The sequence below is a fragment of the Anopheles merus genome, chromosome X (genome assembly GCF_017562075.2).
Source record: "Anopheles merus strain MAF chromosome X, AmerM5.1, whole genome shotgun sequence".
Classification (NCBI taxonomy): domain Eukaryota; kingdom Metazoa; phylum Arthropoda; class Insecta; order Diptera; family Culicidae; genus Anopheles; species Anopheles merus.
The window spans coordinates 8,549,363-8,567,813 of NC_054081.1; the positions used below are offsets into that span (position 1 = coordinate 8,549,363).

The window sequence follows — 18,451 nt, forward strand, 5'->3', positions numbered from 1 at the left end:
CAAGCACACACACACACTCCAGCGGCCTTTGATGGATGAGTTTTTTTTTCTGTGTGTGTGCGTATGCACCAACCACACGGTAATTTAAATTTTAAACTCTCCGAGTTCCATACGATTCTTGGTGGGATGTGCTGGAATGCTGGAAGCAACTGCCCCGAACATAGCTGCAGCGCAGCATCCGGTGTTGGTGTGATGATTTATGTGCTGTGGCCCGGCTCTGCACCGTATTGTGACAGCGTCAACTAACTTCCTGTCGCGTCGGAGCGGTTGTCAAACGCCATCACCTACAGCCCTATTAGCAGCGGGAAGTAGCGCATCAAATAGCAATTCCACGATTCGGGGAGGAGCAATTCTATGCGCGGGGAATTTGACTATTGGACAGACCCGGAGGCAAGGGATTACTGGTTTAGCTGTACCATTTTCGGCCGAGCTCGAGCTTTGCACCGTTCCGGTCAGTTGTTGTGCACGAGCCGAGCGGTTAGGATGTCCGCAGTCGTTCGGGGGACTTTGGAGTCGTTCAGGGACTGTGTCACGAAGGTTGGTCCTGGTCCTAGAGGGTACATCAAACCACACATTGTAATCTGGCAAGGCCTGCGTGCCAGATCGTGCATCACCTCACCGCGGAACAGCAGCTGAAGTGAAAGTGATCGCTGGTACCGCAGAATCTGTGATCTGTGCTTGATTCTGGCAGCTGCAACGAACGTTACAATCAATCAACAAGCCGCTCGAACTTTAATGATCGATAATTATCAGCACCGCCACCGCCGGAATGTCCGCAAACCGAATGTGCAGTGCGTCATTCGCGTAGCTGTCGCATGATTCGTCGTCGGTAACGCCCCGGCAACGAGCGGGTTTAATAGTGCGGCAATTGCTCTTGATGGATTGTAATCGCTTCCGGCGTTCTATTTCCACCGTGCTACCGTGCTGCACTCTGTATCAGATGCTTTGTAATGGAGTAGTGCACATAATAGTGGGGAGTTTTGTGAGGACCATTTGACCAGCGAGGGAAGGTGCTGGCAACGCACGCATTCAAAATTCTACCCTTGCATCGCACAGCGCAAAGAACGTCTTTCCAACGCATATTTAAAGAGTACCATTTAAGCACCAATCGAATGCGGGAGCAAAAACACACACACCAAGCAAACAATCAAATCGGAAAATCCCATTCTTCAACGAATTGCATCCCGCGCAAAGCAATCGAATTCAAATTAGAGCAGAACAAAACACGAAGCAAAACAAACAAAGCTCTCTGCAGACGCCTCCGCCACCTCGTTAAGGAAGTCGTTTTTTTGTTGTTGCTATTGCGAATCTTCTGCGAAAGGGCCTGCGGAATTTGAAGCAGAGTGGCCCAAGGTCGGACGCAATTGCCGCTCGTTATCTACTGGCTGCGTGCACTAACGAAGCCTTCGGGTGTTCTGGGGGGGGGGGGGGAAATGGTACGACAGGAATGACCCATTTTAAAAGCTGCAAGCATTGTTTGGAAGTCGTTAGATGACATTGAAAATACTTGTCGGTACAATGGGATGATGTATCGGTTGTATTCTACGTGGTTTTTTTGCAAGCACATGCTCGAATTTGTAGCTGGCGCATTGTAATAATGATTGACAGAGCTTTATTTTTTTGCTAACAAACGGAAACGGAACCAGCTTCATCGTACAGAACCGCCCTGGAGTCTAGTTTTATTTAATTACAACATACACGATCCATACAGAGATGACGGGCAGAGATTTATCGCAACTTAAAAAAAGGAAAATTTGAAAAAAATGTAGGGTACAGTTGAAGATTGAAGATTCAATTATAGTTTGGGTACAAGTTGTTTTTTTTTGTGGAATAGCCGTCATTTCCATTTTTTTCTGCGTTAGGTTTAATTGTTCAAAATTTATTGTCGTATATTGTGATTTAAAAATCAAATTAAGGACAAACGTGTAGTAAACAACTAGAATTGATAATAATTTTTCATACTACCTACCTTTAGGCACTGAGCAGGATCGTCGAAGCGAAAACAATGCTGTTTACCGCTTAATTAATCTACTAATGTCTTTCAAATAGCGCCAACTAGCTTTAGGACCCAGTTTTGCACCGATTGCATACTTTAAAATGAGGAGCTGAGCCAAGCAGCGCCTAAAACCATGCAAAACGCATCACAAAAGCGGCTTTGCCGGGCAGTGCGACACCATTTGGAGCGCTGGACATCGCTGTGTGAGTTGTGTGAGTACAGTTCTTGTGTTCTTTCTTTGAAACTCTGTTCTTTTCTTCCAGAACTACAACTCGCAGATGTGCCCCCGTCCCCGGAAGAATGCTCTTAACAGTGTATCTGTGTGTCTGTGTGTGTGTGTGGGCGTGTGACTGAGAGAATGTGTGTGAGCGTTACTTTGATGGCGTTACAGTGAGGCGAAGTAACGAGCTTCCAGTAGCTCCCGCTAACCACTTTCTACCTTTCTTTGCTACCTTTCTCTTGCTTGCTGGCACGCGTTTACTGCTCGTTCTCCACAGGGCGTGTTCATCTTCAACATCGTGCAGTGGACACCGATCAAGTACCTCGGCTACTCGTACCCGCTGTGGGCCCACGCGTTCGGCTGGTTCACCGCCCTGTCGTCCATGCTGTGCATCCCGGGCTACATGATCTGGCTGTGGAGAAACACCCCGGCGATCGCGCTAACGTAAGTGTCGACGCGTTCTGCAGCTCGAGGAATTGTTTTTAATTTGTTTACCACTTGGTTTTGTTTTTCGAAACAACAGAAAATTCGACTGATCGTTCGAATCGAGGACAGCGTGAGCCAGCTGCGGGAGAGAATGCAGGCCGACGCCGAGAAGGGCATGGAGCTGTAACGGGCTCCGCAGGGCGCACGCACAGCTTCGATATTTTGCGTTTAATTCAATTCTTTCTCCCCCCATCCACCCGCGCCAAGATATCAGCTTTCCAGCAAAGTAACAACCAAACCATCAAACCCATTATTTATCTATCATACCGAGTTCCGAGAGACGCATTGTTTGTAACGTTTATGCTTCTTTGTTTTATTTTATTTTATTTTTTGATTTTTTTGATATAGACATATTTATATAAACCTTCACATAAAATAAGCCGGTTTGGATCTCCAAGCACGACCGTGTCATTCTTTGCGTTACCAGCACATCCGATAATCGACAAAGGTGCATTAGCATTGCGATCGAGTAACGTACCGTTTCCTGGGTCTTATCGCTGGGCTGGGGTAATCGCCGTTACGACAGCGTGGTCGCGGGTGGCTCGCGCACCAAACCAGCCGGAAGACGCGGTGCCCAGGACGCAGCGCAACGTTACACGCGGCTCGGCCGCGTAATACTGCCCCGCCTCGAACGAGGAAACGAGCCTGGGAACATGCTGGGCATTGGGCTTTGACGGCGCACTGACAGGCGCACCATGTGTGTGCGCGAGCGCGCCAAGTGGTTTGTTTTGCTTTTGCGTAAACACTCGGCACGCTTGATCTGTGTGTGTGTGTGTGTGTGCTTCACACACGCTCTCTCGCTCTATCCGTCTTGCTCTGCTGTGCCCCTTCTTGGCGCACCGATGGAACACGTGCGATGGGCGTTCGGAGCGAGCCCGAGCGCGCATGCGGCCGCCAGTTGCGCCGCGGCACTGACGTGATTAACATGTGCGGGAAGCGTGTCAGGTGTACAGCACCACTGCCAGGGAACCGGTGGAACCAGCGTGCGGCCGTCCAGCCCCATCCTCTCCCGATCAACCACTGCTCAACCGCACCGTGAGTGAGTGAGTCCCAAGACGCACAACCAATAAAAAAAAGCAGCCACGAGGTCCCTCGGTGAAGCACGGCTGATTCTGTGTCGAAGTGTTTGTGTGTGTGTGTGTGTGTGTGTGTGTGTGTGTGTGTGTGTGTAGTGTCGTCGGTAAACAAACCGGAAAGCCCAGCTGATGACTCAATCCGCGCCATCTGCCACCTGCGAGCAAGGGACAGCAAACGGGGGTTCGAGTGACGTTGATAACTACGAGAGATTTTGGGTTTGCGCAATGGAAGTTGTGAAAGCTGTGCGTGTCACTCCCCAGAGTTCCCAGTGCTCCCAGAGAGCTCGGAGATATTCCGAAGGATTCAAGGTTTTTCGCTGTTGAGGTCACTCTCCTTCTCTCTCTCTCTCGCTCTCTTCATCATCGATTGTTGTTGCAATAGAGCCCTTGGAGATGTTGGGCCCACTGCCGGCCAGGGACGGCAGGCGTCGTCCAATTCCAATTCCGAAACTGCGCAGGTTCCATCTGTTGCGCAAGCTCTCGCACAGCCGACACACCGGTTCTCCTTGCGACGCACCGGTTTTCGCGCCATATAAGTGGACAACGACCGAGCCGCGCTCGCTGGCGGGCTGGCTGGTGGACGGCGTTTGTCCGAAGATGGCCGTGTGCCAATCATCGCATCAGCCCGCTTCGGCGGTGGACAGGGCAGCTGTCCGCCGCTCCGGAAGCGGTGTGTGCTGTGCGATTCGGCGGCGGCCCGAGCAGCAGGTTAGCAGGCGCTTGGTTCGATTTCCATCTCGAGAAGGCGGGTTCAACTCGTCGGCGCGTGGGACACTGCGCGTTCGGGTGTCCGGTATGCGCGACAGCCCACACAGTATGTCGGCCGTGTCCGGAGCCGCTACGGAGTCTGCCTGCGCCAAGGTTGCCGTGCTGCGACGGCGGGAGGCGATCAGGCTCCACGCATACGGTGGTTCGGCCCGATAATGATGGTAATTGAATACTCGGGCGCGTGTAGGTAGGTGCCGGAATCCATCTCAAGGTGGTGTGTAGTAGGTGTGTTGCGTATTGATGCTCCAGATGAATTCTGGACATTAGCTTTGATGATCGAAAACACTTCAATCAAGAGTTGGTGCGGTAAAGGGTCACGATGACGTCACGAAAACATGATGCTTCATAGGTTGGAGCTTGAGCTTTGAGAAGCTATGGGATATTATATTGAGCTTCAAAAACACTACTCAGGAACTCTGGTATTTTGGGCCCTTAAGTTGAGAGCAGTAACTATCCCAGTTGAGATGTCTGAGTTTCGGACGACTTACTCCGACAGCTCCACAGGAAGCTTAGTTAGCTTGGTTAACTAAACAGAATTTTGAGCATTTTTTTGTTAAGATGCTCTGGAGCAATGCTCCAAACTTGATCTGTAGGACAACTGATGACATTTTTTGCTGCCTATGATGAATTCTAGACAACTTTGTTTTAATGCACGTCATCGCTGTGAGTTTGTTCCAAACGTATGCAAAGACTCTCTAGCAGACGATGCTCCATCGTCTCCAAGGCACTAGCTCTGTAGTGCTGTACAACTTTGTCAGGAACTCTGTGGTCATTTCTCACTGTCCTACGATGAATTCTAGGAACATCGTCTTTGCGTGATCCTCTTTGAGCCCATCGCAACGACTTTGAACACCAGCCCTGCGTTGAGGGCACTAAACCACCCGAGTTTGATATCCCGAGAGTACCGAAGGCCTCCTCCTCTGTTGTGACGATCCCCAACTGTACCCCCATCTGCTCATCATCACTCACGTGTCACGTTGTGTATGCGGTGTGACGCACGGAGTGTCACTTTTAAAACCGAAGGCAGATGTTTGCCCCTGGAACTCAACGATTTGGTTGCGGGAAGGATCGCTCCCACGCTAAATAACATGCAAACACGCTCAACAACAACCCTCCCAAAAAAAAAAAACCTAAACCGGCCACATACGGCACCACGCACGGTCGTCGTACCAGCAAAAACAGCCTCCGCTAGCAGAGGCAAACACCGCCGCTAATATGACCATATTTGTTCACCTCTGCGCACTGTCGGGCTTCGGACTTCGATCCGCGCCAAGCACGACGATTTCCATAACGGGTGCGCGCGCGCGCGCGAAGGCACGAACCCGATCAGCTCGCCGCGTGATTGCCGCCCGTTATCGGGTTTGCCTCACACCGAGCAGCGCAGTGCCGTGCGCAGTTTCGAGGGCGGTGGACGGGTGCGTGCGTGTGCGTGCGTGTGTGCTTTGCGCTCGGGGCCATTCTTCCGGGTGCGTCGGCGCGTTTGTCATCAGCTGGGCTGGGAGTTGTGGTTTAGTAATTTGCTTTGCACCCGCCATTAACCTGACAGGTAAACAAAAACACTCTGTGCGCGTTACGAAAACGAATTTTAAAGGTGCAGCAAAAAAAAACGCAGACACTCTTCTACCCGCCCGCCCGGGGTCGGTTAGGACGAAACGGAAGTTGTTTAGCGCGAAACATTCGTTGTAGTTGTAGTTGTAGTTAAAAGGACAAAGGTGCGCGAAAGAACAACACGTGAAGAAACACGCAGTCAGTGGCCAGTCTGTTTGCTTCGGGGTGTAGCCGAAACAGAACAAGATCGAACCGCGCGCCCGTGTCCCCATCAACCTGCGATCTGTGCGGCAGATCGCCTCGGCGAGAACCGATCAACTCGAGCGCGACTGGGTAAGAGATCAAGGGGGCAGGGTTCAAGGGACTGGCGCTGGCCACAGCTTACGGACTGACGGGCTGCTTCCATTCCACAGATCGGCTCGCCTCAATCAACCACGTCCTGGGTGACGCCAAGGCTGCGAATCGAAACACATCCCGCCCGTCAGGGAGGAACCGGAAAAAAGGCACCAGTAAAGGTAAGATGTTTGGACCTCATGCAGGGAACGTGTTTAAGGATGAGCCTGTAACCATTGGATAGTACAAGAGGGCAAAGACTGATGTCCGAGTTTTGGCCTATCTCTGTAGTGCTGAACGACCTTATCAGGAACTCCATTTCCCAATGTCCTAGGATTAATTCTTGAGTACTTTTTCTTAGTCCAGGATCACATAAAACGCAAATTGAAAACGTTTTGGTCAATCTCTGTAGTGCTGAACGACCTCCTCAGGAACTCCATTTCCCAATGTCCTAGGATTAATTCTTGAGTACTTTTTCTTAGTCCAGGATCACATAAAACGCAAATTGAAAACGTTTTGGTCTATCTCTGTAGTGCTGAACTACCTCCTCAGGAACTCCATTTTCCAATGTCCTAGGATTAATTCTTTGGTACTTTTTCTTGATCCGGGATCACATAAAACGCAAATTGAAACGCACAAACCAACTCCCTCCATAAAAAAAAAACAACAACAACCCACGGACCAAAGAGGTGATTCAACTTGAGCTTCAGGAATGACAACTGGCTAAAAACTGGTTTTTGTCCCACTCGCTCACTGTTCGTCAGTCGAACAACTTTTGAGGGAAGTTGTCGCGCCAAATGGCCCCATTGCCATGACATACATCGCGCGAATCGGAAGCGTCTGACCACCGCCCATGGGTCATTCGGACCGAGCGGAAGGTCACCAAGTATCTTCGCGGCTTGAAGATCATCTCGTGCGCGTCTGTGCCGCTGTTCGCTGTATCCTTACGCTGTCCTTCACCCTACAACTAGGCAGACCTAATATGTTTGGCAGAAGGTTGCGTCGCGAACCAAAGACTACCCCCGGACGAGCGGCTTGCATAATTTGAGGCACACGGTACAGAGGCTTAAATACACAAACACTAGCTGTTACGGTTACGTGGTTCTGGTGCGCTCGCGGACGCGATGAGTCACGCTCGTTTCCTCGTTCATCGATGCCCCGATTGCACTGGTGTGTCATCCGTCCGGTAACAGGGTGTGCCTGTTGGCGATGTTTTGATGAGGTAATTTGAAACATCACAGAGAGAGAGAGAGAGAAGAATTTCGGGAGGTTTAGAGAGTTATATGTAAAAAATTGGAAAGATCTTCCCAAACAAAAGTACTTCTAGAACTAAAACGGTTACGTTTGAAATGGTCACGTTTGACAGTACGTCCTCCCCGGATACACCCCCCCTACCCCCCTGCCAATAGAATGCGCAATCTCATCCTACGTGCGTCCCTATTACGAAAGGCGATACACCAACGTATCACCACGGGCCCCTTCCCATCGTGCGGTGCGGGCAATCAACATTCCACCCGCGAACCGTCCAGTCCGCTCATGCATTAACCATTCGGACCGTAAAGCCGTACCGCGATCTCGTCGATCAATCGCCGCGGACATCGATTGACACTGTGTGTGTGTGTGTGTGTGTGTGTGTCACATTTCCCGCATGCCACCGCCGCACCACATTCCCGGGTTCGTCGCTTAAGTCTTTTTTTTGCGCATTTTGTTCAACCCTCCACGCTGCTCCACGATGCAGCCAAACCCCCGAAGGTCAACCTTGTTGCGGGTGCACTTATCGCGGCTGGACGCATTTAAAATTTGCGCACCGGATCAACCGGAGCGATCAACCAGTATGGGAATGGCATGCTGTGGCTGTGTGTGTATGTGCTTGTGCGCGGATGTGGGATGGTACGAAGAATGTCAGGCCGCGGCCAACCGCATCATCGTCCCATATATGCGCGCGGGTCCATTGCATATGCGAGAGCGTTATTCAAATTCGTTTGCGCGCGCGATGCGTCGCTAAAGGTCGCAACGGCAGTAGCGCAGTTGTGTGACGCTCTTTTTTTGTTGCGTGCGTTTGCGGTTTATTTATTTATTTTTTTTTTGTTGTAAGATGGCGTACCGAGACAGGCATTAGATACACGCGCACAGTTGACATCTGTGGGTGTTTGCAGGTTTGCACGATCGGGGTTGACCCGATGCATGTAATTAGGCTGCCTCGGAAGCGGCACCGTTCTGTGCTGCTGCCGTTTGTCTGGATTGATGATTTGTCGGCAGTCGGTCGGCCGGCCGATCGGTTCGTGGTGGGGCGGTCCCGAGGGACGAGCACGACGACGCAAGCGTGTGACATTGAGCACGGCTTTATTGAGAGATCCGAGCGGTAATTTACGATAGGGAGAGAGCGAGAAATAGATAGAGAGAGAGAAAATCGCTATAAAACGGAATGTGCCATAAAGTACACTTAGCGCCAATGAAGTGTTTCACGAGGTGCTGACACCTTGAGCAATAAAGTGTAGGTTAGCGCATTCAGATTCCGTATGCTTGTTACTGCCGTAGCCGCGTAGCTGTGTGGTCTGTATTTATCTTTTCTGCTTTGTGGGGGAGCTAGTGTTTTTCTGCCCTATAATACAGTGTGTATAATATATATATATACGCATTTTTTGTACTATTGATTCAATCTTGAAATGCCGTATCATTCAGCAATGATTCAGCAAATCAAATGGCAGCCAATAGAAGTACCTACCAATAGCTTTGTTTGCGTTTGTTGAGGGAGCTAATAACCTATTTTAGCCGTGAAGTTTACATGTGTTGCTATTGCTTATTTGTGATTGTTACGGACAACTATCATTAGTCGAGTCTTCACGTGTTAAAGCGTTTTCTGATGCTGTCCTCTCTTTTCTTTGTAAGTCCATCTATAGAAATGTGTTTTTTTTTTGGTTATTGCCACTATTTTTTAAATGAAGTTTGACAGAAGGCGGTTGAAATCAAACGAACAATCAATACAAAACCACACGCCGAATTCGCTTGCATCAGATTTCCAGCCAAACCGCCGCTGCTTCGACCTCATGAATCCATTTTTTTTGCTGAAGCCTAAATATTTTGTTAAGAAATGATAAGATATTTTTAAATCTATTATCAACACTGTTTTGACACAAGTGGTGAAATGGATACAACCCGGATGATGAATTTTGTTCCACTCACGGACTGCAGTTTCAGATTCCAGGCTTAAAGTATAGAAGGAGCAATATTGGTTAAAAATGCCATAAAGCAGCATATTACATACCTTCCGGCGTTTATAAGAGAACAAGAAAGCAAACATTTACTTATACCGATAAAAGGGTACCTATTTATTACATTGCACACCTTTAGGCGCTTAGCGCTAAGTACATGTAGTCCCCAAAAGAGGCGATTTCACTTAGATGTGGGTTATGAGACACGCTGTCTTCTGCACTGATTTGACACATCAATTGTTAAATGTAAAATAAAATCCCTTTTGGTCGAGTTTTAAACTTCATTTAAATAGGTATAACATGGTAATCATAGCTACCACTTTTAACAAAATAACACAAAAAATTAGATAGTTTTTGTACTGGAATTTGATTGAGACAAAAATCAGAAATGCACGTTTAAAGAATTTCCCCGGACAAACAGGACTTAGATACATTTTACCGCTTTATTCAACGGTTTTTTAAACATCACCATCTGTTCAACTGAGGTATAACAACAGTTGTTGTGTCAAAGAAAAAGAAGAAGCATGGACAGGAATGCATACTAACTGGGATACTCCAGAAATTGTTGAGAACTTGTGGATTAGCCGTGATATGATTTTTTTCCAAGTTTAGGAAAAAATACTTTAAAGTTCTCGAAGAGTTCTAGTTTGAATTTTAGTTCTAGATGAGCAGTGTAGATTCTACCACGACATCTCTAATATACTGCGACCATCTTCAACATTTTGAGGACATCGAGAAATCTCCCCTCATTCCCCTACATCCATAACTTCTGAATAATCTGGCAGTCTCCGGTTGCATCTGCATCGTTAGGTCGCGCGTTCGCAAAGCCTGGGTTTACTACAGAGATTCTTCAGACATGAAACAAATACCGTGAAATGACATTGTCAGGTTTAAAAAAAGTCTACCTGTATCCTCCTTTAAAATTCTGTGAGAGTTCTAGTTCGAATTCTAGTTCTAATTGCGCACTGTTGATTCTACCACGACGTCTCTAATTTCTTGCGAGTATCTTCAATATTTTGAGGACCTCGTTGGATCCTGAAATCTCCTCTCATTTCCCCTACACCTGTTAACATCCCTAAACTACATTGGCAGCCTCCGGTGGCCTCTGCATCGTTAGTTCGCACAGCCACACGGACGGTGAGCGGGCACAGCTTTCACAGTGCCACACCATTTAGCCGAGCGTTTAAATACCCTGCTTGCTGCAATGGCTTTTTACTGACTCTTCACTCTTGCAAACCCCGACCCCACCTCCTACTTCGGTTCTAATCAACCTGCACATTAATGTCCCTTTCTCTCGCCATGCATCGCTGCCGTTTACGATCCAAACGACACTGCTTTGCTGGCCGCGCACCCAACCAGAAGGGACCCGACTACACCCCCTCCCCCAACTACCTGGGCCGGTCGGCACCAAGATTTATTAGACTTCCTATTGCACCCCCCAATACGGTTGGTCGCGCGCTTTTACGACCCATCGACGATGATGATGGGCAATCGAACTGTCCGTGTCCTTGAGAATGCGCACGCTGGTGGCGCACGGAGCTAGCAGCTGGCTACGAATGAATATTATCTTCTTCTTCTTCTTCTTCTTCTTCTTGTCTAGCGACGCAAATGGTGCAGCGAGAGACGGACACGGTAGCAGCCCGCCGCTCGAAGCGCTCCATCGGCGGCGGAGCGCCGGACGCGGAGCCACCGAACGCCATCGTCAGCGAGCAGCGGTACGAGGGACTCGCCCTAGAGGGTACCGCCCCTCCACCACCCCAGCCAGTGGTAAGTGTGTGTGCGATTTTTCCCTTCATCTTCATAAACAGAAAAAAACGCCCCATCCACGTGGTTGTTGTTACGCATCGATCAGCCCGAGCATACATTTAGGCGCAATGGTCCGGCTCAAGAAAAACGAGAAGCGTCCCGATTGAGGGGGTAGGGGGAGGTGGAACCCCACAACATTCTTGGCTCGATCCTCAACCTCCCCCCCCCCCCTCCACAACCACACTCACACGCATTACTGTCCGGGGTCTTCAAGGGGCTTCATATCAGTGACTTAGATCTCTGGCTTAGTGTACTTACCACCGGATCGAATTGCAAACAAACAAACAGTCACACGCACACACACACACCTACATGGTTGCGCGTTGTGCAATGGGTCAACTAAGTGTTGCATAACGCACGCGCGCTCGTCCGCGCACACACATCGAGCGGATTAGCAACGGAACCGTGAGAGCTAGAACGTGCGACGCCCATGACGCGTCGTGACAGATTATGGCAGTGTATGTGTGTGTGTGTGTGCCACGTGTAGTCCGGCAGTTTGGAGCAGACTGCAAAAACCACCAGAACCGGAACGCAGTGGGATCGCTTTACGCCGCAAGGAATGGATACGCAAGGAGGCCCTCGGATTGTTGAAACGAGATCGAAACCCCCTCCCCCTCCCCAATCATCCACGAGAAGGGAGTGCAGCGGGGCGGAACCTTTTCGTCGTGATCGTGACTGGCGCTGCACGAACCAAAACCGCGCGAGGGTAACGCGCAAGAGTAACGCTTCACACACGATGTGTGTGTGTGCGTGAGTGTGTGGCGTGTAGTAACGCAGTAACGAAAGGTAAACACACAAACAAACACTCCTCCACCCTGCTGCTTCCCCGCAGGTTTACTAAAATCAGGCTGTGCGAACCGGGCCACCTTTAGTCGCTTCGTACTCCCCCATCGTGCTTGTTCGATGAGCTCGATGTGGCTCGTTTCTTTGAACTAAGCGTGCATGTGTGTGTATGTGAAGTGTGTGTGTGTGTGTGTTTTTTATCGCAAAGGAGCAATACAACAGTCCGAACAGGATAATCGCAGCAGCGGAGCAGAGAGTGCGCAACCGGGGGCTGTGATCGTTTATTCGGCTTTAGGGATAGACGATCGGCAGAACAAAGCGAACCGGGTGCGACAGCGGCAAACAACAGGTCCGGCTTCGGTTCAATACACTCGCTCGCTCTCGTTCTCGCTCTCTCTCTCTTATCAGTTCAACTGTCTGCGGCACGTGCAGAAGCGGCGTTCCCAGCAGTCAATTACGTGGCACACGGGCAACCGGGTGACCGGGTTGAAGCAGCTCAATCAAAACTTGGCCCCAGGCGTTCTATGTGCAAATCTGGGGCCGCCTACTCCTTCCCGCGCTTTGTAAAGCGCATCTTCGCACGTTTGTGACGAAAGCTCCAGTTGTTGCATAAGGCCCGCCTTTTGTTTTGATCTAGCCTTAGTGATGGGTAAAGTTCGCCAACAATTTCGTCACCGACTTCGGAAGGTAGGTCCGCCTAGCATTATCCGGAGTCGTTCGGAATCATATGGAGCCGTCCGGTGTCGTCTGGAGTCGGGCAAAGTCGTCCGGTGTGGTCCGGAGTCTTCCGGAGACGTCCAAAGTCCGAGGTCATCCATGGTCGGCCAGAAACGTAGTCATCCAGTGTCGTTCAGAGTCATCCGTTGTCCAAAGTCGTCCGGAGTCGTCTGGAGTCGTCCGAAGTGATCCGGAGTCTTCCGGAGACGTCAGAAATCCGAGGTCATCCGGGGTCGGCCAGAAACGTAGTCATCCAGTGTCATTCAGAGTCGTTCGGCGTCGTACGGAGTCGTCTGGAGTTGTCCGAAGTCGTCCGGAGTCGTCTGGAGTCGTCCGAAGTTATCCGGAGTCGTCCGGAGTCGTCTGGAGCTGCCCAGGGACGGAGTCGTCTGAAGTCGGGTGGAGTTGTCCGGAGTCGGCCAGAGTCGGAAACAGAAACAAAGGCCTGTATACGAAATGTACGCACAAAGTGAAAGACAAAAAAACATTGCGAACGACTTCGGGTGACTTATGCCGACTATATACGACTCCCGATGACTCCAGACGACACCGGACAGCTCCGAACAACTCCGGACAACTCCGGACAACTCCGGAAGACTCCAAAGGACTCCAGACAACTCCGGACAACTCCGGACGACTTCAGACAACTCCAGGCGGCTCTGAATCCGGACGACTCCGGGCGGAACTATTGGTTCCGATGTTGCCGGAGTCGAAATCTGAAGAACAATAATCGAAGTCAGATCAGAGTTGTGTATGCCTGCCAGAGAGCACACCACTATGCCGCTCAGCTTACTCCAGCCGCCAGCCAGCAGGCTGTCCGTTCCGCTTCGGCGTGCACCGCGTGCCGGTTGGAGTTCGCGCTGGTGGGAGTTCTTTTGCCTGTCGAGTCGAGGCTTGGGTAGATGATTTCTCACTCATTCATTTTCCGTTTTTGTTTGCGTTGCTCGCTTCTGGGAGATGGAACGCGGGTACACGACCGATTGGGACACGACCCCACCTGAACGCGGGCACCACTTGGGCAGGTTGCAGGGCGCCAATCAACACACCAAGACCACGAGCAACAACAACAGAAAAGGGCTCGGCCCACCCGGTTTTGCGCCCTAACGCGCTGTGCCGCGCATGCTCCAGTTCTACCGAGACCGTCCCCGCTCCCATGCCCACCGGCAGAAAAGTGCACTGTGTGTGTGTTTGTGTGTTTGTGTGAAGTTCGAACGAAAGTGAAAACGCAACACGTTTTGGCGCGCGCACTCCAACTTCTAACATCTTCTGTTGTAGAGGGGGGGGATGGTAAGGCGTGAGCAGAGGGTGAAGGTTGGGGGAATAGTGTTGGAATGGAGATGGCAATGAGTAACGGCACAAGTGCGCGCACCGCGTGAACCTTGCCCTTCTCTTAACCTCCACTCTGCTAACCACCCTGACATCCCCCCCACCCACCCACTCGACAAAACGAGCCGTGACGGAAGGTGCACGGATGGAGTAGCGGCAGCAACACACAAAAAAAAACCGCACGACATCGCAAAACAAAACACACATACACACAGAAACGTGCACGCCTCATCGTGCTGGACGGGACAGAAGAGGATGGGTTGGGTAGGAGGGGAAAGGTTCTCCAATAGACAACCTCCCACCCCACAACAACAACCACAACAAGGCGAGCCGCGAGAGCGAGACAGCTCCGCGACACAGAGAATCTTCGGTGCGCGAGCAAGATGGCGCTAGGCGTAATTGGCCGCTCGAATCGAACGTGCGACAGAACCGCAAGGGGTAGTGAGTGGGGGAGGGATGGAGGGAGGAAATGTGAGAATTTTCCTTTTCGTGCGTGCACGCCGCTCCACACGGTCTGTCTGTGTGTGTGTGTGTGATCGGTCTGCGAGGGAAAGAGGAATTGGGGGAGTGTTGCAGATGGAAGGCCTTAGACGTGTGTGTGTCGTGGCCACGGCTGCCGCCAGCTCCAGCTGATCCACCAGCGGTGCGCCAGCCACGACCAGTCAGTAACGCTCGTCCGTCCAGCTTGGCCGCCCGCGTTTGGGGTCGGTGGGGAAGTTTGTCGCGCCAGAATATGTGCCCAGGCGCAACAGTGACCCGGTGTGTGTCCCGCCAGAACTTTGTGTGTTTGTGTGTGTGTGTGTGTGTGTGTGTGTGTGTGTGTGCAACGATGGGACATCTTCAAACTCCAAGCAAAACAACATCAACCAGCAGAAGAAGAACCTTTGTTTTTTTGGCAATTGGAACTTCAAACATCAGGCCCCTCCAAAAAAACGACCATCAAAACGAACTTCTTGTTGGAAGTTTGAAGTTGGAGCTGTGCTGGCAATAAGGTTGACCGAAAGTGAACGGACAGTCCGGGGCACCTTGGGTCCGTTGCCGAGCGGTGTGTGACAGTCGCTAGCGGAAAAATAAAACCACGGAATTCCACTCCCGTTAGTGTCTTCGTACGTGTGTGTGTGTGTGTTTGTGTGTGGTTGGTGCGATGATCGCACACCGGAACCGCACCGGAAACGGTGCGCGCACCATAATCCGGGTTCGGGCATAGTTTTTTTGCAGAGTCGTGGTGTTCTAGGGGGGAAAGAGTAATCGAGGAAGGTAGTAGAGGATGTCTATGTGTATAAATATGGTGGTCTTGTGGAATTTTGGATGAATAATAATGCGATTAGACATCCGGACCACTACCTGGAGGAGTAAACGTTGTCTAGCCAATTGCCAACGGGGGTTTGGATATGATATTGGACATCATCAGGAACTCCAATACAAGAAGTGTGCTTCACCATCTCTTCAGTTTTGCAATCTGCTGCTGATTTTATTGTTCTTGTGAGTTAGGCTACAGCATTTGGAATGTTCTTCAAAACTAGTGCGACCTCCCAAAATTCCCAGGCTTTCTTGCTCCTCTTCCAATATTGACTACAGACTTGAAAATCTATAATATCCCGATGTCAGGTAGAAGAACATGAATGGATACAACATTCCTGCAGAACGTTGGGACCATTTTGAGTATCGCATATAGGGAGGAAATATTTCCTCACCAGGCTGATGACAGTACTAAAGGAACATTGTTATTGTACATCAGCAGCAGCTCGGATCAAGAAGTTGTCTCAACTGTCTCTTCGACTTAGCCATCTTTATCGGGTTCTTCGATTTAGCGGAAAAAGATGTGTAGCTCAGGTATTCGTCCCGACCTACTACGACCACCCGTAATTACTGGCATACTTTTTCTTCCTTATGCTGCACCCTGTAATGTTGCTCAGACATGGACATTTTGATATACTGAAACCAGCGAAACAATGCCACGCTCACAATTCCTCAATAATAACAATAATTCCCCAGGATGATCGGTCCCTGGCTGCACCCTACCATCCCTGTTGACACCCGGTCCAGGTCTTGCTTCACCTGATCCAGTCCTCAACGCTCTGGAATAAGTGATCGTATGTTTTAGTATCTTCTTTAAAAGTTTCCGAAATTGACCAATTAATTTGATTCGTACACGTGGTTTGATGGACGTGAATGATACTTCCGGACATAAAAGGAAACAATTTCAAGGCACCACATGCATTGCTGCAAAACGACAATGATAAACGATCTGTTATAGTTTTGTGTCTAGGAAGAATTTGTTATTCATCTGTTAAAACTGTCACAAGGCAGTTTCATCATAATTGCAAACTTTGTTCATCTGATTTCCAATTTAACTCGAATGCATTAATTGGCATCAAATCTATATACAACAGATCAAGCGTTCATCAATACTTGGTATCGAAATGCTCAATGTTAACAGATCGTGATCTTGATTTCCCATCGATGCCACAAAATGTTTCAACGACACAATAGATATCACTCGCTATGGGAGGTATTTATTGAGCATTTAGATTTGCTCGTTGTGCGCAGAACTTGTTATGAGGGATTCCGCTGTATATAGAAGAAGAGCAAAGACAGATGATGATATTCCTGAAGTTTGTATGATACGCAACTAAAGCAACTGGATGCATTTGGCTGAAGAATATAACCCCCAAAAGGAAATAATTGGAGTTTTTTTGTGTGTGTTTTTGTTATATATTCATTGGAAATCATCAGGAACTCCAATGAAAACTTCACGAATGTCATAGAGTGTAGTTTTGTACCCAGGCCAGCCCCAATATCTTCCACCACCAGTGCTCCAAAAACCGAGCCAAAAGCCAAACCGTGTACGATCCTTTTCGGAGTGTGCCATATCGTACCCCGTGATCGATCGCGTACGACAGGCGTGACAGGCCTGTCGGACGCTACCCGCCCCAAAGACACAGACACACACAGCCTAGGCCACACGCCGGACCAGCAGGAATTGTAGGGGCGCACCATAATTGGCTCTCCGACCGAGAGAATGAGAGAAACAGCACAGTTGGCCACCACACCCCGAATTAGTTTGTGCAGGGCAGTACGCCCGGCTTCCCCGACCAGCCGTCCAGGGTCCAAAAGGGCGTTCGTGCCAACGTGCCGTCCAAGTGCACCGTCCAGCCCAACCATCCAGGCCCCTCCTCCCAAGGGGCTTGAAGACCGTCCGTTTGCTTGAAGACGTCGCGTCAACTGTCGCGCCCACCACCAGCACCACAATCGCCCGCGGTTCGGTAATGGGTTTGCCGGTGCAGAGATGGTGCAATACATAGCACACACACACACACAGACGCGCGCACGAGAGTGTTCTGTTTATTTTAGCGATTATCATTGTCACGAAGAAGAAGTGCGCATTGCACAATGTTTTCTGCCGGCAGGCAGGGAAAACGGGCGAAGGAGAAGAAAACCAAAAAAAAAAAGGTCACACGCTGGTGTGTACAGTTCGCTCGTCCGCAGTGCCGGAGGTTTTTTGTTTACCGATTGTAAAAACCCTTTGTCGTCTGGGGGGGGGGGGGAGGGATGTCGTCACAGGTGTGACATGCCAGAGTGACACATTGCCTGCCACAGGGACACTCCAGCAACACTTTGTTTGTTTTTTTTTGTTTTTTTTTGCTGTTTCGTTTGTTGTTGATGTAAATGTAAATACTCTCGGCCGTCGTGAGCGCGTAAACCATTAGCCGGAGGGGAGGACTGCGTGGCTCCAGTGGCTCACTTTCCCACCCCTCGGCAGCGTCTTCACTCGGGCCGGTGCAGCCGGCGTGTGCGATCCATAACGCACTCGCGTGACCTTAGCGTTTGCCCCAATACACTCCCTTCCACCGCTCGCCCCCTTCACGCACACTATTTATCGCTTCTTCACCGCACGTAAGGGAGGGTGGGTGGAAAGGGGGTTGGTGGGCTCATTAAAAAACAATTCTCACCCGCTCACCTGCGAGACCTTCGGTGGCCGTAATTTTCCCGCCCGCAAAGTGTGGCCACCACCGCCACCCCCGTTCATCACCGTTCGGCTAATGGTCTGCCGAGGTGATCGGGGGCGATACAGCGAGCAAGGGAGGGATAGGAACGGTTCGCGCTTTATTGGTATGCTTGACATTTTACGAGCCATTCCGGTCGGGGAGGTGCCTGCCCCCTCCTACCGTTGACCTCC

At 50.2% G+C, this 18,451-nt stretch overlaps 1 protein-coding gene and 1 pseudogene across 4 annotated transcripts in view; both read left to right on the forward strand.

Annotated features, from left to right (window-relative positions):
- The first annotated feature begins 2,109 nt into the window (after positions 1-2,109).
- Positions 2,110-3,099, forward strand: LOC121596426 (annotated as a pseudogene).
- Positions 3,100-3,584: 485 nt separating this feature from the next.
- The window catches only part of LOC121588445, a 34,560-nt gene continuing 19,693 nt past the window's right edge, over positions 3,585-18,451 (forward strand). The window contains exons 1-4 of one of the 4 annotated variants that reach the window (XM_041906396.1): positions 3,585-3,745; positions 6,093-6,427; positions 6,508-6,609; positions 11,240-11,406. In XM_041906396.1, the coding sequence (XP_041762330.1) occupies positions 11,248-11,406 (159 nt within the window). In that variant the 5' untranslated portion in view covers positions 3,585-3,745; positions 6,093-6,427; positions 6,508-6,609; positions 11,240-11,247. Of the gene's footprint in view, positions 3,746-3,768; positions 6,428-6,507; positions 6,610-11,239; positions 11,407-18,451 lie in introns of those variants that run through there. The other 3 variants (XM_041906406.1, XM_041906416.1, XM_041906386.1) reach the window with 3 other exon arrangements.